A 26,942-nucleotide genomic window follows, 5' to 3' on the forward strand; every position below is an offset into this window, starting at 1 on the left:
TGATAGTTTCTAAATAACCAATATTTAAATTGAACCACAAATAATCCAAAAAAGAATTATTGTTCCTTAGTATTTAATACAACTGTATATCAATTTGCAAAATATAAGTTCTACAGTACACAAATGACAAAGCCTATTTGAATAAACAATCAAATGCCTCTTTGTATATCAATAATCAAAGTCTAATTACACAGTATAATTCATAGGTCTATCCATAGTCAGTCTAAACGTATACATTAATTGTCATAGCCTGAATTCGGCAACAGTCACAAACCCAACAGTAACTCATTAGACAGCACATGCCAGTGTTTCACCCTCCTGGACTTTGTCTATGTTTCATCCAAAGTTCTAAGTATGCACTTCACAAATCAATTCAACATGAGTGTTTTCGAAGACTAATCTGGTATACAGAACAGTGAGTGAAGCGAGAGAAAACCATTAGATTTTTAATGACCAAAACCTGATGCAAACACATGCAGGTTTTACAATATTATACCATTTATACTGAAGAACTTGCGTTATTGCACTAACATTTGAGTGTAATAGTTTGGGAATATTGGGTTTGCCAGGACCCCATGGACTACACCAGTTTTGCCGCTTTCTAAACAGTAACTTTTTAGACAACACTACACAGTGTACATTTCAGATCATTGTCTGAATACCTGTTTTTACTATATTAGAGTCAGAGAGCAAAGTACTAGGGTTTTAACTGTGGTCACTAATGGTCACCCTTCAAGATAATGTTTTCTTTATACAGATTGCAAGTACTCTTCTTGATCTTTTGTCTTCAATGAAAGATTGTTTCCTAACACTTCTCAAAAAAGGATTACTAGGCAGAACTATGAAAGGTCAATTACTGTAGGATACAGCAAATTTACATGCAACCTTTCCAAGAACCACAGTTATATCTTTGAATGATTGGAATACGTTCTATATATACATGGTTAAATTAAGTTTTACCTGTAAGCATTAGTAGTCCCCCTTGAAGGTCACATTTTCTGGAAAAGGTATTTCAAAAGTTCCTCTTGATCTTTGAGTTTTCAATATAGAATTGTTTCATAACACCTTCAATAGAGGAAATCCTGGGAAGAAGTATGAGACGTTATTAGCTGCTCTAAGCTTTTGCACATTGTGATGCAGTATTGAAGCTGTTCAGAGAGAATTCTATCTATACCTGATTAGTATTTTAAATTGTTTCCTCCTGTAGTTTTTAGTTTTCACAAGGCAGGTATTTGATCGCTGCTCCTATTTCAAGTTTCTAAGAGGAAGTTATATATAAAAAAAAGGATATCAGTTGCCTGATATATATTCTAGCACTTGGTTGCGCACATATGCAAAAAGGGGGTTTCAGCAGAAATGTTATCCGTACCCGATTAGCTGAAGGAAGCTGATCTTGGTCCTCCTGGCAATTGCCTCTGTCAACCCGCGCTCGCCATTTGCCTAATTCACGTCTGTATTTATGCGCGCGGCATTGGCGCGCTAAATGGTGATGTCATTATGCTGCGTGCGCCATGACATTGCACTCATAGCATCATGACATCGTACGCATTTTAACACGAGACACCAATTTCTTTGCCCCGGAAAAATCTATTGTCCTATTTATGAATAACTGGTAAATTTACCACTAACAGGCTAATAAGTCTAAAAAAATATTTTATAGTTGCCTGGTTAGTCTGTAATCCTAAATATTCTTACCTCGTCAATATGGTCTAAAATTACATAAATCCCAGATTTTTCTACACTGTTCCTGTTCAATGCATTTAGAGAAATTTGAAGCCTGATGGTCCATATTACTTGGATCTATCCTTTAGAAGTATCTGTACCATAAACTATACATTGCTCTAAATGTTTTTCTGATCCAGCATGGTACAGTTTAGACCTAGGTAATTACAACATTGGGTGCCCTTTTTTGTGGAGATTGAATGTATGTTGTATTGAAATTAGAAAATAAGGCTCTAAATGCTGAGGATACTAATTGAGACTTGATATAATCAAGACTTTCATGCGCAGGAGTCATACGTGCGTAAGGGTTGTGACCTCTGCCCATATAGTTTCCTTGGATACAGCTAACATGGCATCATATATTTCAAATGTAGGTGTAATCCCTAAAAATTCTATATCGTCCATTTGGAAAAAAAACTAGTCCCCTTGTTGCAGTGTAGTTCAACTGTAGCGGACACAGAGCCCAGTACAAAACCAAATCTTTTAACCATACACTCAACAATGCTAATTGTTCATGATCCACATACCATACATTACAGTGATCCTAATTACATAATTATTTATAGAAATATTAAAATTTCTGTATCCTGATTCAGTCCAATAGTGGTACTCTGTATTCTGACTCTGCCCTCTCTAGCCTGAGTTTTTTCACAATCCCCAAGTCTATGGCTTGGAGGTATGTTTCACTCCAATTAATTTCATTTGTTCTTTATTAGCCATCTGATGCATGCTGTCCCAATGTTCTTGTAAGGGTAGTCTTTTCCGTGTTGTGACGATCGACATATTCAAGTGTTCTCTAATAAAAAACCTTAGCCCTCCAATTGTTGCGCCAATATACAATTTGTCACAAAAACAAGTGATAATGTAGATAACATATTTACTTCTAAAATGAATTAGGTCCTTGATTTCTATTGTCTGTTCTGCTGTTACAGATGTTTGCACATGGGTAAGTGCATATTTGCACATCGTACAGTTCATATATTTTATAAAAACATTTTACTGGTTTACCACGAAGTACACTTTGTGACAATTCACATTGCTGGTCATACAACTCAGACTTCAGATAGTTTGGAGTGTTGGTGCTCTGGTATACACAAAATGAGGATTATTACCAATGTATTTAGACAGGACATCCTCTAATTTGAAAATTGACCAATGTTTCTTAAGATTTTTGTTTTTGGAGTACTGAGTAATCCTTCTGATCTTGGTTTCTGTTTCTGATATCTTAGTTTTAGGTGTAAGTAGCACATTTCCATAGGTATTATCCTCCTTGGTCTTGGCTGCATCAATAACCTCCTTATTATAAACTCTTAGTAGGAATTTCTCCTTTTTATAAGCAGTTTTTCCTCAATGTAGTCACTTATTCTGCTACAATTGTGTTTAGCGCTTACATAATATTCCTAAAGGACAATTTGTATTACTCTTTTTATGACAGCTGTTGGAATGTAATATTGAATTAACTTCAGTGTCTTTCCTAAATGTGCAAGTATGTGTGTTATTTCCTTCAATTGAAATGTGCAAGTCCAGGAAGGTTACCTGATTAGTGCTTTTTTTCCAAGTAAGTTTGATGCCAAAATCATTGTCATTAAGGTATTCATTAAAGGTGATAAGTTCCTCATCTTTCCCATTCCATATCAGTAGAACGTCCTCAATGTATCTAATCCAAGTACATACATTTTTGGTTACATTTGGGTAATTCTTAACATGTTTATATTCAAATTCTCCCATGAAGAGATTTGGCAGCAATGGTGCGTAACATGCACCTATTGTCACCCCATTGGTTGGTTTGTACAAGACTTGGTCACATAGAAAAATGTTGTATTGTAGTGTAAAGACAAACTGTCAACATTTGGACTGATTTCATAAAGGACGCAGATTTATTGTAGTAAAAACCTACTGTTGATAATGCTAATTTGTGATCTATGGATGTGTAATGCTTTAGCGTCCATAGTTGCCAAAATCAAATTGGTATTCCATTTGATGCCCTTCAGAATTTCTAGTACATGAATGGTGTCCCTTACATAAGATTTTAATTTTAATACTTCAGGTCTTAATAAGGTATCAATGAATTTAGACATAGTCTGTTAGCCAGCCATTCCCACTAACTATTGGTTGCACATCTGGTAATTCAGAGTATTTTTTGTGAACTTTTGGTAAAAAGTAGTGGGATGCGTAATGTCTCGCAGTTCGGAAAACCCTTTTCTTCATCTGAAATCAATTGCAATTAATGCCATTTATCAATTCTTTATATTCACTGAGAAATGTAGTCACAGATTCGAAATTGATTTTTTCATAACAGCCTGGCTGGCTAAGAGGTTTCTCTGCCATTTTAATGGTCATCTCTATTCAGGATTACTATATTTAGCCTTTATTGTCCTCTTTGATAATCACGTCATCCCAATTGCGTAATCATCTGAGTGCGGCTTGTTCGTTGGTGGTCAAGTTACCTTTCAGTCGTCTACCTGTTATATTTTAGTCTGAAAGTTTGTGGATGTCATTAATAACCGCTTGATGAAATGTGTGGTACAAAGTAAGACTTTAGCTTTAGGTTAGTCTCTAGCAAATGTGTACTTTGAATATGTAAGGTCCGGGCATATAGCCGTATCTTATGACATAGACATTGCTAATGCAGTGTTTTGCATGTTTTTAATGCTGAAGCTACTAAGTTCAGGTCAATGTCTCTTATCTTTACTCTTCCATACAGAATTATGAAACAACTTTTTAAATTTGAGTTTCCTTGTATATTTGTAAAGATCAATCTGTAAACTTGTGTAATCACATTCATGCGTGGGTGCAAATGATAAGCCACGATTCAGCACCCGTAGTTCAGTCTCGTCCAGTATTCTATTTGATAAATTTAAGACCAAATTAACATCTGCCCTCACTTCGTCAGTACGATGTCCATACGAATTCGCCTGTCTATCAAAGGCGAGTTGACCGAAGATATTCCAACATATCGAGGAGTAAAGAAGGGTTGTTCCTTGCCACCTGCCCTTTATAACTTATATATCGCTGACCTGGCTGAATTTATGAAACAATGCAGAAGTTTTACACCAAAATTCAGAGATCTGAGGATAAACCATCTTCTATATGCCGTCGATTTAGTTTTACTCGATCATACTGCAGTAGGCCTTCAAAGACAACTAAATCGCTTACAAGAATATGCAGAGGTAAACAATTTGACGATCAATACTAATAAAATCAAGATCATTATGCTAAAAAAAAGTAGTGTGGCTAGGAAAAAAATCTAGATGGTTTCTTAATCATCAGGAGATTGATCAGATTCTGAGCTTTAAATAATTAGGGATTTGGATCACCAAAAGCCCTGCAAATGTCAATTCTTTTGTACTCCAAAAAAAAGATAGCTGTCATGCTTGCTAATCTAGCTGGGATACTAAAGGAAAAAAATACTGCAAATTTACACTGAAACCAATCATTGACCTTTATGTTGCAAAAGTCATGCTGGTCTGGACCTATGGCTCTGAAGCTTTTGTTGATCTTCCAGTTTATCTTCCAGTAAAACTATGGGCCTTTATGGAGGGGTCCTTTTGGAAGAAAGTGCTTGGGCTCCCCAGTTCAATCCCCATCCAGATGGTGAGGAAAGAACTGGGATTATGCTCCCTTAAACATGTACCTGATTGGAAGGCTCTCTGCTTTTTCCGAAAATGCAACTGTCTGCATCCTCCTTATTTGATAAAAGGGATCGAAGACGAACTATTGAAAGGCAACAATAACTACCTAAATGCATGGGGAAAGAAATGTACTGTTGCTCGACGAAAGAAGTTGTTTGAGCTGTTTAATGGAAGATCTTTTGACAAACCCAGGCAAAGTGAAAAAATAAGTGAGTTAGATTGGACCAGACTCAGGACGAAGTTTCCAAATTAAAACTGTATATGCAATTGGCAACAGAGTCAAGGAAACGAGGTGAGATCCAACTCTATCTTCGGAAATGCCCAAACCCAAAATTACGGTCTGCTTTCATGAGGATCCAATTCAATCTATGTAGATCTAACGAAATCATAGCAGTAAGATCCAAGGGAGAATCATGTGATCCATCATGCAGGTTCTGTAAAAGGGCAGAAGTTAAGCAAAAACTCTGCCGTCTATTTTCCTCCTGCTCGGCTTTCACTTTGAAACATACTGAATACTTGGGTCACTTTGTGGAGAAATACCAAACCGTAACAATGGAAGACTGGTCGCGATTAATACTAGGAGGAACTACAATCTCATTGATTGCGATGGTTCGATTTTATTGGAACCTGTAAATGAAATTGTGACATTCATTTACCAATCATCACGTCTAATATAAGGATCACGCAGTTACAAAGTAATTTCTATCTTACATAGAATTGAAATGAATATTATTTTTTTTTTTACAGGATAGTTTTGCTAAAATGTTTAATATAAAAAAGTAATTTAAAAAACAATGGACCCAGAGGACTCTACTTTTCTGTTCCCAGACCTAGCCGAACCTTCCACCTCATCCTCTCCCACGGACGATCCGGACAGGTTTACGTATTCTTTAAGGAGAACCGCTACAAGAATGAATATATAAACTGAGGAATCAGAAGAGGAGACCAACTTTGAGGACATCTTCACAGAGGAAGTCAATCTCTCAATGTATACCATTGTTTAAAAGCGTACTCGAAAGAATCACACCATCCTTGGTTAAACTGGTACAGACAAAACTGTTTAACCCACAAATAGAAAGGAAATTAAGCCAGCACCTAGCGATCCGCTCTATATTAAAGGCCAGCAGAGGGTGGACTCATCGCTGGCAACTACAATAAAGAGGGGCGAGCATCCCTATCGACCAGCGAGAATAAGGAAAGCAAAACACTTTTGGAAGGAGTATTGCTACTTCCGTATCCCATGAGGTTCAAATTGACAATGCTACAACACTTATGGCAAGATAAACTAGGGGCCAATGGGATGAAATGGAACAGCTCACCAATCCGGTTGCTGAGCTCACCAAATCATCAACGCTTAAAATTGTAGCCGAGGGGAAAAATTCAACCAATGCAGTAACTAAAAATACACTAGATGCTGCCGAAACAGCCGGAAGAATTATTATAACTAATTTAAAGGACAAAGCTCTTGAATATAACTGCCTGTTTGGATCAAATATAGATGAGGCTTTAGAGAATGACAAAAAAGAGAGCAAAACGCTTTCTAAAAAGACTAGGCCAAATATCGAGAAAAACCTACCCACACGGAATCTTTCGTAGGCAGGCCGGCCCATTTGAGACCAGTCATACAACCAAACACCAGGCCATTCCAAGATGCAACCAGGGTTCCTCTAGTTTCCAAATCCCCTACAACCAGGGAACTAGCAAGTGTTTGGCCATGTGATATACTTTCAGAGGGCAAGCCACTAAAGGCACAGCTGCCGCTACATAATTACTGCACAGTAGTGGTCCCCTCCCCTCCCCTGCAACTCTAGTACGAGCTTACATAACATCTTATACCCACACATGGAAGGGGATAAGAACATCAGACAATTGGGTCCTAAGCGCAGTGAAAGAGGGTTACATCAAGCTTTTACCAAAACTGCACGATCACAGGCACAGGTCGAGAACAATACCTTAGGAACATCTAAACGCACTACAAGAGGAGATCTAGGCTTTCCTCCTAAAGGCGGCAATGTAGGAAGTACTAAGGTAACAGGTAGAGACAGGAATTTACTGTTTATTTTCTAGTATCCAAAAAAGACAAAACTATGAGACCAGTGCTAGATCTACGACTGAAGTGAAGCAGGAGTGACGCATAGTAGAGAGGTGGTGGTGTAATTGTAGAGCGACGATTCATTGGATTACGTCACTGGGCCCCCGGGGGGGGGGCTTCCCTGTGAGGCTAGGGAGGTGAGCTTGCTACGAAACATTCCGCTAGGGGTGGCGGAAAGCGGGACCTCACGGGGAGACACTCCCCTTATAGGTTAAAGGGACTGTGTTCCGTGTTGGATTCCCTAACCCTCTTGTGCTTGAGTCCATGAAATCATAGTTTGCTGAGCAACAATCTGAAAGCACTACTTCCTTTCTTCCTGCAAATATTGACACCACCAAGATAAGGGAGACTAAAATGGACATGTCTGCTCTCAAGTCATCTTCCAGAAGTACTGTGAAAAAGCAGATTGATGGAGTTATCCAAACTACTTGTTTGTCAAGTAAAGGAGGTTCTGGGAAAAGGTAGCAAATGGCCACAAAGGACTGTAATGCTCTGCTGCGGAGGAACCAACTGAATAGAATAAAAATAAGGAAAGAACCCAATAAGAGGGGATGCAGACGTAGCAAGTGAAGCCTGGCACACCCGTGAAGTTCAAATTTGGGAGCAAAAAGCAGATTGCAGGAGTCTTTGGCAGGCTGACCCACGCAGGCCTATCTAGAAGCTGGAAACCGACAGATGGTGGTGTGACCTCGGAGATGGACAGAGCAAACCATTAACTGCACCGACAGTCTGGCCGGAGACCCTGCAGAGCCAAAGCATGGCAGCGGGGAGCCAAAGAAGCAGAGAGACCATTCTATGGGAATGTTTCGACCCAACACCGCAGGAATGAGTCACAGGAGACCCGATAGGGGTTTGGGGAAGGGTGCTGAAGTTAAGGAAGGCATCAGGAGCAATCTCACTTCTTTGTCACTATATCAAAAGTACCTTTTGGCTGTGTCCACTGTACATGTTCCACCAATATCGTTCTTTTGGACCCATTAGGTGGCCACAGAATTTGGCTGTGGCCACTATACATGTCTTTGGGGCCCACTTGCCTTTGGCTGTGCCTCCTTCACATGTAGCGCTAATAGCTTTCTTCTGGTCCCACTAGCCCTGGACTTTGGCCATGCCCAGTGGCCACTCTACATATTGCTACAATAGATTTCCTAAATGGGCCCACTAGCCTTGGCCTTCGGCCATAAGTGGCTGGGCCTTAGGCCGTGGCCACAACACTAGGTTTCGTTTGGGCACACTAGCCATGGCCTTTAGCTGTGGCCACTTTCCATATTGCACTATTTGGTTTCCTAAAGTAACCCAGTAGACCGCCTTCGGCCAGACCCATTGCTCCTCACTGTAGCTGTGAAATTCCTCCTTTTTTTTTTTCTACTCCCCGCCCCCCCACCCCATAACTGCAGTTATCAGTGTACTATAGGTAACCGCAGTTATCCATAAACACACACAAATAACCGTGGTTATCTATCAAAAGCAAAATCCAAAACCTTCTTGCCCTCCCAGGCACTCACCAGGTGCTCCCCTCCTCGTGTCATGCTCCCACACTCCCCTGAAGTCATATTTCCCCCCTTAGTCCTGTTCCCATACCCTTGCTGCCCCAACACCCGTCCTTTCCTCTAGAAGATGAACTTTCTGATGCACTTTCAATCCCATTCTAGACCCCGTTTATGCAAAAAATGTTGAGCTGTACACATGGTCCGCAGCTACGCTCCCCCACCCCAACTCCCCAATTTCACCTCTAGCATGATGCCATTTCGTCCATTTTCTTCCTCCAAGTGTCACTTTTTGCACCTTTCATTTTTGGCTAATTCTGGCAGTTGCCAGTTATAACCACGGTTCCTCTCTCGGCCTCTGCTGCAAAGCATCAAGACTGATCTAAAGGTTTTAAGGATCAATGCAAACCAACTCACCCTTGCCCACAAAAATTGAACTTGCTGCATGGCTCCTGAACTCCCAGAATTTGGTGACCTGCAATTACCTCCAAGATATATGGAAATACTCAACGAGGCATGAAAACCACACGCAAGACATTTGTATTGCAGCAAGTGAAAAAGTTTTGTAATCTGATGCAAACTAAACCATGTTAACCTCATGGAATGCGCATCCACGCATATCGTTACTTACTAAACTCTAGCCTACCATACAATTTACTCAAAGTACACCTAGGTGCTCGTACCACATCTCAAAAGAAAGTATCCTGGTGGAGAGTGCCAGTGGTTAAAGCCTTCATGGAGGGAATAAATAGGTAGCAGCCTCCTATCACATATTCACTTCTAGAGTGGGATCTAAACAGTCTTACAAAGAATCATGGGGGCACCATTTGAACCTATGCACAAGGCCACACTAAGGTCTTTTACAAGGTGGCTTTTCTTGTAGCCGTTCCATCCATAAAGAGTTGGTGAGCTACAAACTCTGGCAGAGCCTTTTGTCTCCATACACAAACACAAGTTAGTGCTTTGAACACTGTGAGGGACCAGAGGGTTTGTATTTCCGCGCTCTATTTGGTAGAGGAGAGGCACAGAGGACCCCTGCCAAGATTCTCTATATTGGTACATGGTCCAGCAATCGAGGCCTAACTTCTCAGGAGGTGATGCGGGCTGGTTCTTAAGTACAGTGTAGTCCCCAAGCACCCACAAAGGAATGTCCACACACTGTATTCATTATAACAGTCTTTAAATAATTAATATTTAAGGTTATGTACAATATCACGAAAACTCACTTTGTACTCGGTTATCTATAATGGCAAATATACAGTTCTACGTGGTACCACAATTACTATTAGATCTCTTTAAAGTGCATCAACTGTACAGTTAAATGTCAGACAAATCAGTTCGTAAAGGAAACCAACAATAGATATAAGAGGAAAGCAGTTGGTTAGAACAATTGGCAGAATACTGGTCACTACCGTTAAACACAGTTCTGTGTGCAGATTCTCCCACTCCCCTGCCCCCCACCTGGGCAAACTGTAAAATAAAGATAGATCACAAGCCCAGTCCATATATTGTTCACAAGAGACTTTCCAATAGTTCTGCAACCCCAAGGTACCTGGCGTTGTAGCGTTCCTTGTCGTCGAATTTCCGACGGAGAACAGGGTGAGCTACGACGGTGAAGTGGCAGCTTCGTTCCTAGCGGTGCTAGTTGACGGGAAAGCGTAAACGTCCTGCAAGGAAGAGGCGTGCGGGGCCCCTCAATGTCGATAGTTCTGGGCCGCAAAGAGTTTAAAGAACTGGCCCAGCAAGGGCGTCGAGTCGCCGGCGTCTCTGGGGTCTTTGGGTGGCGGGAAACCCACCGGTGGATGCTCCTCGGCGCATCGACGGCCTGGACTTCTCCAGCGGGATAAGACGGGCGACAATGTAGACTAGAGCGTCCTTGAATCAAATGAAGTTCTTGGGCAACGGGAGCACGGCGGCTCCGGTCAGTGACGGCGGTCGTCGACAGCGGCGGACAACAGCCCAGGCGCTTCTCATTGGGATTCCGCAGCAGTCCCCGTCCCTGGGCGGCAGCCTGTCGTAGGTCTGTCTACCATGGAGCTTTGGCAAAGATCAGCTGGTGCACGATGGTCCCTCGTAGCTCGGAAACAGGGCGCCTTACCAGGTCCTCTCTGGGTCAGTCCTTGGAGACACAGCAGCTTTCAGATTGATGGAGAGCAACAGCAATTCTTCTCTTCCAGCAGGGCTTCAAGGTCATGCTTCAGTTTCACTCCAGTTACTCGTCGTAGTGGACTTCAGCTTCTGAACACGATTCCTAGCAGTGAGAGTTCCCCAAATATTCTGTTGATCTCCCATTCATTCCGCTGGGTCCTACTCAAGCATCCAATCACGGCGAAGGGCATTCATGCAGGCAGTCGGCCAATCAGGCACATGGTGCATTCAGGCCATTCCCTTCTCTCCAGACACTCACAACAAGTTGTGTATTGGGATAAGTACCCAGCCATTCAACACTCCACACTGCATTCATACCAGTTTCGGGCAGCGCTGTCTCAGTCATTGTGTCAAACACCAGATACTAGACATCCACAACATAGAATGCGTATTTGTCCCACACTCCATTCACCCAGGTCCCACCCACAGGCATACCCACAGCATACGGTTGTTGGGAAGGCTCCAGCCAGTCTGGTCAGCACTTCCCCACACTACCATATATGGAACTTCCACCCAACAGCCAGTCAGGGGGAAGGGACAGTCGGGGCTTCCTGCGACTTCGGGAAGATCAAGGTAACAGGTGATGGAAGGCACGAGGCCACGGGGGCCATCTTGTCTCCATCAGGAATCTACCATTTGCAATGACAGGGCCTGGGCATCCCAAAATGGAGGACGCTCAGGGCACCAGTCAATTCAGCACGGAGCTGCCACCAGCCTGTACCCTGCTCTGTGGGCCACACAGGTGCCCAAAAACCTACACTAGGGGCCAGGGTTGTACCCCACCCATGGGTGCCATAAGGGTATCCCATGGGGTCCGTTCATTAAAACCAAAGGAGAGAGCTGCACTGCCAGGAGTCCCACATGAACTCCTGCGCGGAAAACATGACGGACCACACGATAAAAAGCAGTAAAGGACAAGGATACAGAGGCCCTGTCCCTTCGATGCATTTCCAGCATCACACACACACGTTTCTCTCCATAATTGATCTCTAAATGTCATGTTAACCAAACCATTTAACTCCCAACATTTTTCTGTTCCCCACCAAACAGAGGGGAAGGGCTCTGCACATACTAGATGTACGAAGAGCAGTCATGTTCTATTCACATAAGACAACATAATTATGTATAACCTGTTCTTTGTGTCTTTCGACACTGGTAAAGGGGCCAACCCAGTATCCAAGATCACGATCTCCAGATGTATTGTATTGAGCTTGGTTATTCACTAGCAAATAAAACATTACCTTTCAAACTCGAGGCACACTCCACATGCAGCCACAGCACATCAGCCATACTTCCATTTGTAGCCAATAATATTCCACTGGAAGAAATGTGCAAATCAGCAAGTTGGAGTTCAGTGCACACTTTCACACAACACTACTGTTACTCTGGCGAAAGCAGATTCATTCACACTTTGGACAGGCAGTACTTGAACACCCTTTTTCAACTGTCCCTAGTCGCGCACCACCTGCTCCAGGTACTGCTTGCTAATCTATGAAAACATGTGAATCTAAGTATATTCATAAGCTCCAGAAGACAAAATTGCTTACCAGTAATCATCTTTCTGAATCTTGTATCTGCTTAGTCACAGTTGCCCACTCAGCCTCTCCGCAGGAGTCTGAAGGGGGCGGGGGGAGTACATAAAGAAAATGCATGTAAGTACACAACACTCATGCCAGAAAAACAACAATCGGAGCACGTTGACGCGTGAGTGATCATTGGATAAGGATTGTGTGACAGGAACACCTCTGCTGACACCCCTCATTATTTTCTTTTTAAATTTTTCTTTTTCTTTCTTTGAAAAAGCAAATGTCACCACTAGATGGCAGACTGCAAGGCATGTGGCTCTCAGAAGATACAAGCTTCAGGAAGATAGTATTGGCCTTATATTATTTCAGGTATTCTGCATTGAAAATGATGTATACCTTCCCTAATTTATAGGTTATATGTGAACAAAGACGGGGAAATCTTTTGGAGTGGGATGTAGTAATGCACAGTTGTGGTGGATGTTTAAGGAAGCGGTCCCTAAGGAAGGTGAACTTGACAGTCTTGCCACAATAAAACCAATTTCTTGAGTAATTGGCGTGCAGGGTGGCCAATGGGAAATCTCAAAAATGTTCTTTTATCAAATAATTAACTTTTCATTGTAATAATGCACATCTGCTTTGCTACAAGCTTCTTTAAATGTTGATTTATTATAACAGTAATGGGAGAGGACACAAAAAAAGCTGAAAAGGTTTTATAGAAGTAGAAAGTGAGAAGAAAATTGCGGTTACAGTTGCTCTCACCTTAGTTTTACAAAAACTAATTAAAAAATTGGTGCGCCTAGAGAAATATCTCGGAAAAGCAAAAGAACCCTGTATTATAACTGTAAGGTCAGTGCTTGGAACATTTTAAAAATAGTTCAGGATTCGGATCAAAACATAAAAGAACTGCCATCTAATACCCGACTGGCTTGCCCAAGAGATCTTTCCATCAGGATGTGGTATACTAATATTGTGACTGTTGGAAAAAGTGCTTGCTGCAAAGATTCGCAAGATCAATGGCTCTTCTAATATCTTTTGTTTCTTGACAGATCAGCGTGACCAGACTTGGGCGCTGGATTGATTTTAAGAATGACTATAAAACTCTCTACCCCTCATTCATGGAAAGCGTGTGGTATGTATTTTTTTTCGGTGTTAAATGTACAATGATGTACCACAGAAAAATATGCAAGACGAGAAAAGGAGCGGGTGACTTAGCAAATGATTTGGGAGTGTATGAGATTTACTTTCATGTTATTGTTTGAATGACGCATCAAAAAAACCACCAGCGCATTGGCACTGCAGCCATTTTGCAATTCTTTGTATTCTTCTATGGCCACACCCACTAGTCCACTGCTCAAGCTTTGATCAATCAAAAACCCCTTACACCTTGTGTATCAGTTCTTTTAATGGAAATTCCTGTTCCTTTCATCACGAGTACATGCCCCACTTGTACATTTTGGTATCCTGCATACAGATTTCTATCTCCATATGTATAAATCAGTTACTCAGTTTAGCAGCTACTCACCCCCCCCATCATTCCTCCCATGCTTAGTACGTCGCCCCTCAGTATGTCCCCCCCCCCCCCCCCCCCCCCGTCCCCTACGCAAGTCCTAAATGCATAAGTGGCCGAATAGTTTGCATACAGCATAACATTCATCTGGATGAGACGTCGGAGGACATGAAGTCGAGCCAAGACCGTGACAACACCTTATTAGTAATGGGGAATTGCTCTGGGCCCTTGTGGTAAATTTACTTGATGTACAGTAATTGGATTGCAAACAAACTGCTTAGAAAAGATATGCCGAGTCCTAAAAAGCAATTTTGACACGCTACGGTACCCTTTTTTTCATCTAACCTCACTCCTTGATGACTTAAAATTTAAATTGCTCATAAGTGATGTTTTGTAAGATCTAGTTTTTGTTATTCCAGAAGGGGAAAAGTGAGAAGGGATTAATAACCTGATTAATGACTGAAAGGAGGCGTTCCGTGTATCTTAAGAGTCGGGATTGGATGACCAACTGTGTTGGAAGATGCATGGGGGTCTAGTGCTGTGATCAGACGATTTGCATGGCTACGCAAATCTGGAAATGCCCCCGATGTTCAATCATGGCTCCCTGGATATATGCTTTGATGGGTCCAATTTATTATTTCAGGCGGACGACAGGCTGGAAAAAGGCTTCAAAGGCTGCAGCAAAATCTTTGGGGGCAGCCATTCATCAGCCACAACAGCGCACACCCTCCCAAAACTGGAGAAGGTGGTCTTTTCAATACTACTCATCTTTCGGTCAAAGGGGAAGAGGTCCGACAGTACAAAAACAAATGAAGAGGATTTACACGTGGTCATTGGGGGAAGGGGGTGTTCCGGGGGGGTGACTGCCTTAGCCACAGCCCTAAAACCCCTCTGAGCACTTTACTCACAAGACCCCAGTTGGAGGCAGATTGATCCACGATCTATAAGAATGGTACACCATTACTTCAGACGCATGGGAATTACAAACTGTGACACAAGCGTACTGTCTCCCATTTCTGGAGAGACCTCCAGACTGTCCCTCAAGCGATCAATCTCTTTGGGATCCAAATCATCTCCTCTTACAGGAGATTGTTTCCCTGTTGGAGAAGGGTGCTGTGGAAAAGGTACCTGTAGCAGAACGGAACCGGGGTTGGTACTCCTCTTATTTCCTGGTCCCCAAAAAAGACATAGACCTCTGACCCATCCTGGACCCTGAGACGCTTGAACAAGTTCCTCAGGAAGAACACATTGAAGATGACCACTCTTTTGCAGATATCCAGGACCTTCAGCTCCTGGCGTGGATGGTGTCACTCGATCTTCTGAATGCTTACTTTCTGTATCCGTAGGAAAAAATGTAATACAAAATTACCCAATAGAAATGACTGCATTGTTTGGGTAGAATTCGTCCGAATTGTTAGTATATTTTTTTAAAAAAAATAGGTGTGGGGGTAAGGGTATAAGTTAAGATATGATATGATAAGTTATTTATAACACGCTTAATACCCAGAGGTTTCTAAGTGCGGACCCTTGAATCAAACCTGTGTTGCTCCGTGTCGTCTTGCTTCCAAGGCGAGCACAATGCCGCTGAGCTATCCTCCCGGGACAGGTAGGTAGGGGGAATTTGGCAGGGGGGAAGCAGAGGTGTCAGCCCGTATTAATAAACAAAAAGGGCTAAAAATCCAGAAGTAATTTTCGTTTTTTTGATAAAAAAAATCAGTTATTTCTAATTGGGTATTTGATTTTCGGTTTAAGAAATGCTTGGCGCATTATCTATATTTAAACGCATGCAAGAACAGGCTCTTATATAAAGATGCCTATTGTGAAACAATTCCTGAAAGGACAGACAACTACATTCACACAGATCCCTTTTCTGGTTCCATCTTGGGATTTGAACTTGGTTCTTACATTTTTATCAGGAGGGCATTTTGAGCTGCTTCATTCCTGTCCTCTCTGGTTATTAACCTGGAAAACCTTCCTTCCTTCCGCTCCTCCCACAAATTTCTCATCGCCCTCCCACCCATATGGGGTATTGAACTCCTCAAGACTGCTGAGGAGGAACGGGTGGGTGGGGACTAGGAACTGAGGCCAATGGGCGCAGTGTGTGCTATTTATACACCCGTCCGGATGCAGGAATGATGATTGTCGAGGGACACGATGCCAAATCCAGCCTCTCAAATTATGTCTACATCAGCATGGAGGCCTTCGGGCTCTATGCAGAAAATGGAAAAGAAATTGTGGTGTGGGATAGGACAATGCATATCACCATCCCCACCTTTTTTCTGTCCAACGAAACCACTACACACGATGGCACTCAGCCCCTGCCCTAACTGCAAGAGCACCCATTGTGAAGTAAAGATGTACGTTTTTTAAAATTTTAATGAAAAGTTACATCTTTGCATATTGTCCTGAAACAAGGGAGACATAACCCTTGCGTCCAAAAAATAAGATACCACTAATCAAATCAATGTAAATGGAGGAATCCTAAAATATTTGTTTTACTTGAACTCTAGTTCCATCTTATTGCAGTGTCTGTGAAAGACCAGTACTAATGCATACCAAACACACCTAAAAACAAATAGTAACAGAAGATTAGTGATTGTAGCACAGTATGTGACATGGGGCGTGTGCATGTCCGGCTCGCAATTTAATGGGACTCTGTTACATGCTCCTACTTCCCATCCTAGGCCGTCTAAAAATACGGGACTCGCTCCACTTGCCTCCGCCCCAGATTTGTCCATTGCCACACCCACTCAAAGTAAATTATTTTACTGCAGGATATTTATTTTCTTTCACATTCTGGCAGTGTCTACATCCTTCAAGTGTTTAATTTCCATAAGAATGATTTAGAGGAAGTTGATTGAAATGGCCTTCCGTTCGCTGAAATAAATGACAGTAAACATTATGAGCCCTGAAAGCAGAGCTTCTACAAAACACATTTATCGAAAATGATCCGTTGAAAATATGTGCATCTGTTGAATGTTTGGCTTTGGTGGACTGACTGTCGGAAGTGTAATAGTATCCTGTGATGAGCAGAATACCACCACATCTTCCGCCCCAACCAACCAGGAAAATGGAATTCCCAATAAACTTATACCATAGCGGAGGAATCCAGCAAGTTCTCTTCCTCCACAAAGTCTCCTAAGACTTGGTGGAAGGACGCCATATATACCTTGCCTTCATCAGATCAGTAACCTTTTATGCTCTATGTAGGCCCCTTGTGTCTCCCCTTGCTACTAGTGCTTTGAGACAGCGCAGGGCGATGAAAATGAATGCAGGGATATGGGTCCTTTTCATCAGTTTCAGTTGAAATGGACCTTTGCGAGGTGGGCGCAAGCACCTGCCCCCATGTTGGCAGTCTTATGATGAAGCAAAATGCTACTTTATTTCAGGACATAAAATGTTTGCTTTGCAGCGCACTTTTTACAGGCTGCCATTGCTGGGGCCTTCAAGCCTTCACCTCTCTTGGGCTATGCATTGTCCAGTAAAGTTCTGTTCATCTTGTTGCCTTTTTACTCTATCGACTACATTAGCATCTCACTGAAAGAGCAGTTATTAGCTTTTCAGTGGACATTTAGTAATTCAAATCCCTGCTAGCTGGCTATCCTGTGGCATTCTGACCCCCCTGTGGTCCCTCTCGTTACTGCTCCCGCCTCGCTCTCCTACTCTGGAATGCTATCCCTCTCCGTACTACTCCAAATCTACCCCTATTTAAATACAACCTCAAAGCACTCCTTTCTGAATAGCTGGTTTTCTTGGCACTCTACGCTACTGCATAACACTGTTTTCCTCTCCCTACCCTTCATGGACAACCCTGCAACTCTCCCATATTCGTGAGCGAGGGTACAGGATACTTGTTGGTTTTCTTTTCTCATATACTGCTTTTTCTAGCGTCCGCAGACTGCTGTGCCACTTAAGCATTCACTGGTTCCTGAAATGATGTCTTTGTTACATTTGTGGATTGGCCTGCCCACCATTTTTACGTTTACGTCACACATGCTTATTCAGATTTAGCAAACTGAGCCTGTCTTCAGTCAAACACATGATGGTACTTTTCCTAACGCATGAGAATATTCACCTTATTGTGATCGGTGGAGAAGGAGGCACATTTGTGCCGAGTTGTGCTAAAAAAGAAAAAGCAGGCAACACTATAGTTTCAATCGTATTAACAGATTGCGTAAAATGTGAACAAACTAAGTCAGTTGGAATGTAATTGACGGAGGAGCGGCAATTTTGCTTTCTGTAGGTGTCCACAGGATATGCCATCTTTACCTTCAATCCAGTTCTAGTGGAAGGTAACCATGGTATTTATCTTGGGTGATGCTCTGCTCTTCTTGCGGTTTTTAGTGGGGAGGATATATATATATATATATATATATATCTGGTGTTTGTTAATTTGCTTAGAATCGCATGCTGTGCATAGGTCCGACATCCAGTGGTCACTGCGGAGTTTTGCCTTTTGTTTTTCGTAGTCGAAAAGGGACGTCGACAAGGCGTGTCTGAAATACTATCCCTATAGTGACGTGCGTTGTACCCAATATCCCTCACGCGTCGAGGTCCCTCATTGTTTTTTTCCTCCCAGCTACTGGTCGCCTTTACGCGGAGCTCCTCGAGAGACATTGCAGATTTCATCTCCTCGACCTTTGGTCGTTTTCCTATTTAATATATAACACATCGATCCCTCCATCGACGCAGTTGTGAAGCTGTCTCCGCCGAGCAAGATCTTCGGAGGGGACGAGCGGAGGAGATCCTTCGGCGTTGCCGAACACGTGGCCTGGCCTCGCAGGCCAAATACAGTAGGGAGAGTGGGGTCGTGGGACATCTCTGGTTCTTTTCTGAGAATGCCTTTCCTTTTCCCCTTCCTTTCCCTTGGGGTCGTTATCACGATTTATTGCCTCGGCTATGGAGAGGACACCTTTTAGGTTTTGCACGCGTTGCAAGGGCAAGTTTACTTGGAAGGACAAGCATTCACGGTGTAACCGCTGCTTGCCCCTCGATCACAAAGAGGAGGGTTGCACGGCTTGTCGGCTTCTTAAGCAAAAGACTCTAAAAGACCGTAGGGTCAAGAGGTGGGCGGCCTACGCTATGTCGAAGGCCGATTCTTCCCCCGCCGCTGCTACCACCGACAGTGACGAGGAACGTGATAACACGACCTCCGCTACGGAAGTCGTTGACCCCTCTAAAGAGCGCTTGCGCTCTTCGTCGTCTGTCCCCAGCCCCGATGGGCTCCGCTCACGCCCTGCTTATGGGGATGAACACCCCGGCGACACTGACGCACACGATACCACACATAAGCACACAACCCATGGCTCTTCTTCGTCGAAGACGAAGAAAGCATCAGCGCCCAAGGAGACGCAGGGTCCACCGGCGGCCTCCTCGGACCGTTCAGGTTCGAAGCCCCTCTCGCAACCGCAGCCGCGACCAGCGTCTGGGCTTTCGGCAAATAAGGGCACCGCCCCCAAACCATCGGCCGGCGCGCACTAGCAGAGAGCGCACGCCGCCGTAGAACGATCGACACCCGTAACGTCGAAACCACAGCCCTCTGCTGACAAACGAGTCGCAGAGAGCTTGGCGAGGATCGTTGTAGCCGACGCCCAGAAGCGTACGCCGAAAGACACATCGAGCGCTACGCAAAGGTCAAAAGACACGCCGAAAAAGCCTGAAGAAAGACGGGGACTACCCCCTTCAGTCGGGGGGACCCCCAGCACACCGGAAGGCTTTTCGGGAGGCGACGGGACACTTTCCTCGACGTTATGGGAGAGGTCGAGCCGTTTTCAGCTAGATGACACTAATTTTCCCCCGCTAGACCGCTCAGGGGTACCCCATGAAACCATGGAAAGGCTCCATCTCTGCATGGCGAGAATGGAGAGGTTTATGAAGACCCAGAACCCTCCCACTCCCAAGAGAAGGGCCTCAGGAGGACCCCAGGGCCAAATATCCGAGACTATTCAATCCCCAGCAGGACACAGCCTCAGATTTCCATAATGTGTATGACCTCACTGGTGAGGAACAATACTTGGAGGAGGAGGATGAATTTGTGGACGATGAAGAGGGACAGAACCAGGAGGAAGGTCTGGAAGACAGCCCAGACATGGTAGGAGAAGGCTTCGGAGAAGATCCAGAAGAAGGACCTTCTCATCCCTGGCAATCCCCATCAGTATATTCGGACACTGATGTCCTGAACCTAAATCCTCCTGACAATTCACCTGTTAGAAACACATCTCCCATTGACGATCAGCCCACATTCAATGCCCTGTTGCGCAGAGCAGCAGCACATTTCGAACTGGACACTGGGGAGATCTCTCCTGAAATAGACTTTGTGGAAAGAGTAATTAAGGAGAAACCCCCGGTCAGCCAGACCATCCCCTCCTCGCTTCAGTGAAGAGAAGAATCATCCCTTCGCTATCCACACCGCACTAATCAGAGGAGTTAATCCAAGATTTGAAAAACTTTTCACTCCTTCACCCTCAGACCCGCTGTACATCAGGGGACATTCCATTCCGGATTCCCTTGTAGTAACTAATACAAGGAAGAGGGCAGGGGTGCCGCTGTCCACCAGCGAGGCACCACCTGACAAGGAGGGCAAGAGGTTATATGCCCTTGCAAAGAGAGTCACATCCTCGGCTGCCTTTTCGGCAAGAATTGCAAACAATTCTTTGCTAGCTAGCTACGCGGACGCGCAGTGGGCCAAACTGCGCAAAGACGCCGAAGAAGCGCCGGAACCACTACGAACACGCCTGCTATCAACTATTGGCGAAGGAACCCAGGTCAACCAGAGTATTGTAAAGAACTCTCTGGATGCTGCAGAGACAGCGGGACGCCATGTATGGCTGCGCAACTCAGGGTTCAAACCGGAGACACAGGCGTCTTTAATAAATAAACCTGTTGAAGACTCAAACCTCTTCGGGAAAGCGGTGGATGAGGCTCTGGAGATGGCTAAAAAAGAGTTTGATACTATCAAGACTCTTGACCAGATCTCTAAGCCCACCACCAGACGCGGCTATGGCAACAAACGCTTTTTTCGTGGCCAACGCCAACAGCAGAATCAGCAGCAAAAGTACCCTGCCACCAATTACCAGACCAATAGTGGGCAGTACAGCCAAAGAGGCCAGCGCCGTGGCAAAGGGAGAAGTCGGGGGTCCAGCCCCAGAGGCTCCCAAGCCCCCAACAACACCAAGTGACGCGAAGATTCGCGTCCCCTCCCATGCAACGCCGGTCGGGGGCCGGATAACATCCTTTCTTCCAGCATGGGAGGGAATAACGTCAGACCGATGGGTACTTTCCACCGTAGCCCACGGATACTGCATCAAATTCAACGGTTCCCCAACATACAGACCCCCGAGGGGACGACGCATGACACCAGAACACCTTGCCATCCTTCTCCAAGAAGTACAACTACTGCTGGAAAAAGGAGCCATAAAAGTCGTGCCTCTATCTCAGGTAACAGAAGGTACTTATTCAGTGTACTTCCTTGTACCCAAAAAGGATCTAACCATGCGCCCTGTATTAGATCTGCGCCCAGCGAACCAGTTTATCAAACCCCAGAAGTTTCGTATGGTGACCTTACAGGAAGTGATCCCACTGCTATCACAGGGAGATTACATGACAACATTGGACATGAAAGATGCATATTTTCATATTTTAATGTTGCCAGCGCACAGAAGATACCTCAGGTTCATGATAGAGGGCAAACACTACCAGTTCAGAGTGCTACCCTTCGGCATAGCATCGGCACCAAGGGTATTCACGAAGGTACTGGCAGTGGCAGCGGCCCACCTGCGCAGGTTGTCCATCCCAGTTTACCCTTACATCGACGACTGGCTCATAACAGGGGATTCTTACGAAACATGCTTCTCCAATACCCAAAAGACTGTAGACCTTTTGTTCCAGTTGGGCTTCTCCATCAACGAAAAGAAGTCCAGCCTAGACCCCAGCCAAATCAAACAATTCATAGGGGCTCTAATTCAAACAAAGGACGGCCTCTTCTTCCCCTCCAACGAGAGGGTCCAAAACATGCTGTTTCAGATCCCTCAATATGTGACCGGTCGAGAGGTGACGGTACGCAAAGCAATGCGCTTGCTAGGCATGATGGCGTCGTGTATTTATTTGGTAACTCACGCGCGCCTGCGCCCTATGCAAGAGTGGCTCAACAGCCAGTGGTGTCAGGCCAGCAGACTATGGGACGATCTAGTGGTGGTCTCGCAGGCCTCGGTTCTTTCGCTATGGTGGTGGACAAAGGAAAACCTTGAAAGAGGGAAACCCTTTGCCACACCCGCGGCGGAAGCCACTCTAACCACAGACTACATCAATAAGCAGGGGGGGTCACCCACTCTCCAGGACTGTCCAAACTGGCCCAAAATATATGGAAGTGGGCTCTCAAACAAAACATGTTCCTACTGTCACAACATGTACCAGGGGAACTCCATCTGCTGGCAGACAAACTCAGCAGAGATTTCCCCCTGCCCGAAGAATACGAATGGCGACTGCACGAAGACATCGTCTTCGGCGTCTTCACACAATGTGGATTCCCAGAAATAGACCTGTTCGCAACCCTGGAGAACTCACAATGCCAAAGTTACGCCTCCAGGTACCTCCAGAACCAATCCAAGGGGAACGGTCTGTCGATGCAATGGTCAGGGAAATTTGTTTACGCTTTTCCCCCCGACTCCCCTTCTCAACAAGGTGGTGCACAAGATGCACCAGGAACAAGTGACCATGATACTGGTGGCCCCAATGTGGGCCCGACAGCCATGGTTCGCTCACTTGATGGAGATGTCTCTATCTCCCCCAGTGAAACTCCCCTGCCCGTACAACCTGCTGTCACAAGACAAGGGCAGGACTCTGCATCCATGCCCCCAGAACATGAACTTAGCAGCTTGGCTCCTGAGATCATAGAATTCGGACATCTACAGCTCCCGCAGAGATGCATGGACATCCTCAGGGAAGCCAGAAAACCTAACACTCGCTACTGCTATTCTAGCAAGTGGAAGAGATTTGTCATCTGGTGCAGAGGAAAAAGCATCAACCCGATTGACTGCTCTCCCACACATATTGTTCTATACCTGACCCACTTATTGGATTCAGGTCTAGTGTTCAATTCCATTAAAGTCCACCTAGCAGCACTTTCTGCATACACCACTTCCCAACTCAAAGTGTCGTGGTGGAAGATCCCTGTTATAAAGGCCTTCATGGAAGGAGTAACGAGAATACACCCCCCGATAGCTGACCCAGCTCCCGGATGGGACTTTAACGTGGTACTTACCAGACTCATGGGCTCACCATTCGAACCCATGCACAAAGCATCTCTTAAACACCTCACTCTTAAGACTGCTTTTCTAATAGCTATCACCTCCATCAGGAGAGTAAGTGAACTACAGGCTCTTTCTGTTCTAGACCCCTTCGTTACAGTTCACAGAGATAAGGTGGTTCTACGCACGCACCCAAGGTTTGCTCCGAAATTCATCTCGAAATTCCACGTAAACCAGTCTATAGAACTGCCAACGTTCTTTCAAAATCCTTCCAACTTGGGAGAAAAAACTCTGCACACACTAGATGTGCGCAGAGCGGTCATGTTCTACATGGAAAGAACCAGACCACTGAGGAAGACTAATCAGTTGTTCGTCTCGGTGGCAGCAGGAAGAGAAGGGGATGCAGTTTCAAAGTCCACTATTTCTAGATGGATTGTTCAATGCATCACTCTCTGCTATACTCTTGCTAAGAGAGAACTGCCCTTTAAGCCAAGAGCACACTCTACTCGAGGCACGGGGGCGTCCATAGCATTCATTGCAAATGTTCCCCTTGAGTCCATCTGCAAAGCGGCTACCTGGAGTTCTGTGCACACCTTTACAAAACACTACTGTCTAGATGCACACTCGAGATCTGACTCCCAGGTGGGACAGGCAGTATTAAGACATCTTTTCTCTACTGTTCCTTCTCATAACCCACCGCCAACTCCGGGTACTGCTCGCTAGTCTATGCACAGCATGTGATTCTAAGCAGATTAACCAACATCAGAAGACAATGCATTACTTACCGTAAAAGCATTTCTGATGGTTGTATCTGCTTAGATTCACATGCTGTGCATAGGTCCGACATCCAGTGGTCACTGCGGAGTATTGCATTTTGTTTTTCGTAGTCAAAAAGGGACGTCGACAAGGCGTGTCTGAAATACTATCCCTATAGTGACGTGCGTTGTACCCACAATCCCTCACGTGTCGAGGTCCCTCTGTTTGTATTTTTCTGCCCTGAGTGAGCCTTCTAGACGTGAGTGAGTACAGAAAAGAGAGATATAAAAGGAAGTCTATGTTCCTTCCATCCGAGCGGGGAGGAAGGGTGGGCGCATGTGAATCTAAGCAGATACAACCATCAGAAATGCTTTTACGGTAAGTAATGCATTGTCTTCTGATGTTTGTTAATCTGCTTAGAATCGCATGCTGTGCATAGGTCCGACGTCCAGTGGTCACTGCGGAGTATTGCATTTTGTTTTTCGTAGTCGAAAAGGGGACGTCGACAAGGCGTGTCTGTAACACTATCCCTATAGTGACGTGCGTTGTACCCACAATCACTCACGCGTCTAGGTCCCTCAGATTGTTTTTTTCTGCCCAGCTACTGGTCGCCTTTATGCGGAGCTCCTTGAGAGACATTGCCAAATAGTTACTTCGACCTTTGGTCGTTTGTTATTAATATCAATAACGTAGATCCCTCCCTTGACGCAGAGCTGTTTCTCCGCCGAGCAAGATCTTCGACGGAAGGACGAGCGGAGGGGATCCTTCGGCGCTGCCGAACACATGGCCTGGCCTCGCCGGCCATACACAGTAGGGAGAGTGGGGTTTTGTGGTCTTTCTTTCTTCTCTTTAAAGAATGCCTTTCTCTTTCCCCTCCCTCTCTTTCGAGGTCGTAGTCACACTTATTACCCTCAGCTATGGAGAGGACGCCATTTAGGTTTTGCCCGCTTTGCAAGGGTAAATATACCTGGAAGGATAAGCACAAATGGTGCAACCGTTGCTTACCCCTCGATCACCAGGAGGACTGCTGTGCGGCCTGTAAATTACTAAAGCCCAAAACTCTAAAAGACCGCTGGGTCAAAAGGTGGGCGGCCTGTCTAGGCCTGACTCCTCGCCCGCTGCCGCCGAGTGTGACGAGGACAGTGACTACACGGCCCCCGTAACGGAGGCTGTAGACCTCTCAAAGGAGCGTTCACGCTCCTCCTCCTCCTCCTCCTCCTCGTCCGTCCCCGGCCCCGACAAGCCCGGCTCACGCCCAGCTTATGGGGATGAACACCCGGGCGACAAGGACGCACACGGAAAAACACCAAAGCACATACCCCCCGGCACGCATTTGTCGAAGACTAAGGCAGCCATAGCGCCAACGGGGACGCCGGGTCCACTGGCGTCTTCCGCCGACCGTAAGGGTAGTCAGCCCTCCCCGCCACCGCTTCCGCGACAGGCGACTAAGCATTCTAAAAATAAGGGCGCTAACACCAAAACCTCCGGCGACGCGCATCGCAAGAGCGCTCACGTTGCCAACAAGGACGTGACGGGCAAGGACTCGACGAGCAAAGGCCCGACGTTACATAGCGCGACGGCGACCGATCCCTCGGAAGAGAGAATGATCACCGAAAGCCTCGCGCGCATAACATCTAAGGACGGCCAGAGACGTACGGCGAGTGGGACGCCGAAAACCGCGAACAAGGCCAAAGATACGCCGAAAGCGCCGGAAAACAGATCAGGCCAGTTCCCGACGCCGACAGAAGGCCCTAGCCAGCAAGAAGGCTACTCAGAAGGCGAAGGCTCACTTTCTTCGACGTTATGGGACAGAACCAGAGAATTACAGGAGGAAGAAACTCCTTTTTCTTTCCCAGACCGTCCTGGCCGACCTCAGTGGACCTTTGAAATGTTCCAGACCTGTATGGACAAACTAGACAGGTTCATGTCCATCCCAGAAGACAGGGCACCCAAGAGACCAAGGGAGGCACCCCTGGAGAGTCCAAGGGCTAAATACCAGAAGTTTTATAACCCCATACAGGAGGGCATATACTCTTACAATCCCACTGGGGAAGATCCCTTCTTCCAGGAGGAAGATGAGTTCACCTATGTTGAAGACCAACAAGAAGAGGAAGGTTTTCACGAGGAAACTAACCTATGTGAGGAGGGATTCCAGGAAGACTCAGGGGAGGGCGACCCAAATCCCTGTCAGTCACCGGCTAGGTCGACTGACACAGGCATTAGCAGTATAGCTATCAGGTCTACTGAAACTACACCAGTCAGGAACCCTTCGCCTGTTGATGATCAACCCACCTTCAATGCACTGCTGAAGAAGGCAGTAGCACATTTCGAAATCGAAACTGGGGAGGTCACCCCAGACACCGATTTTGTGGAGAGGATTATCAAAGAAACCCCCCCCCCCCCCCCACTAGCCAGATTATACCCATCCTCGCCTCAGTTAAGAGACTTATTACACCTTCTCTTTCCACTCCTGCATTGGTGAGAGGGGTCAGTCCGAGGATTGAGAAACTGTTCTCTCCCTCTCAATCAGACCCATTATATATTAAGGGTCACTCAATCCCGGACTCCCTGGTCGTGACCAACACCAGGAAAAGGGCAGGAGTCCCACTATCTACCAGCGAGGCACCCCCAGATAAAGAGGGGAAGAAGCTGTATGACCTAGCCAAGAGAATCACCACCTCTGCAGCATTCTCTACCAGAATCGCCAATAATAATACCCTATTGGCAAGCTACGCCGATGATCAATGGGCTAAGCTCAAACAGGACATCGAAGAAGTTCCCGAACCCCTAAGGACTCGTTTACTGGCTACAGTTAACGAGGGCTCTCTGG

The 26,942-nt window shown here is 45.2% G+C and overlaps 1 protein-coding gene across 1 annotated transcript in view; it reads left to right on the plus strand.

Moving 5' to 3' along the window:
* IARS1 (isoleucyl-tRNA synthetase 1) overlaps positions 1 to 26,942 on the plus strand; it is a 2,025,584-nt gene that overhangs the window by 139,534 nt on the left and 1,859,108 nt on the right. The window contains exon 5 of the mRNA XM_069643896.1: positions 13,651 to 13,733. Coding sequence (XP_069499997.1) covers positions 13,651 to 13,733 — 83 coding nt within the window. The remainder of the gene's footprint in view (positions 1 to 13,650; positions 13,734 to 26,942) is intronic.

Source organism: Ambystoma mexicanum, chromosome 2p (assembly GCF_040938575.1).
Source record: "Ambystoma mexicanum isolate Mex_15411 chromosome 2p, UKY_AmexF1_1, whole genome shotgun sequence".
NCBI lineage: Eukaryota > Metazoa > Chordata > Amphibia > Caudata > Ambystomatidae > Ambystoma > Ambystoma mexicanum.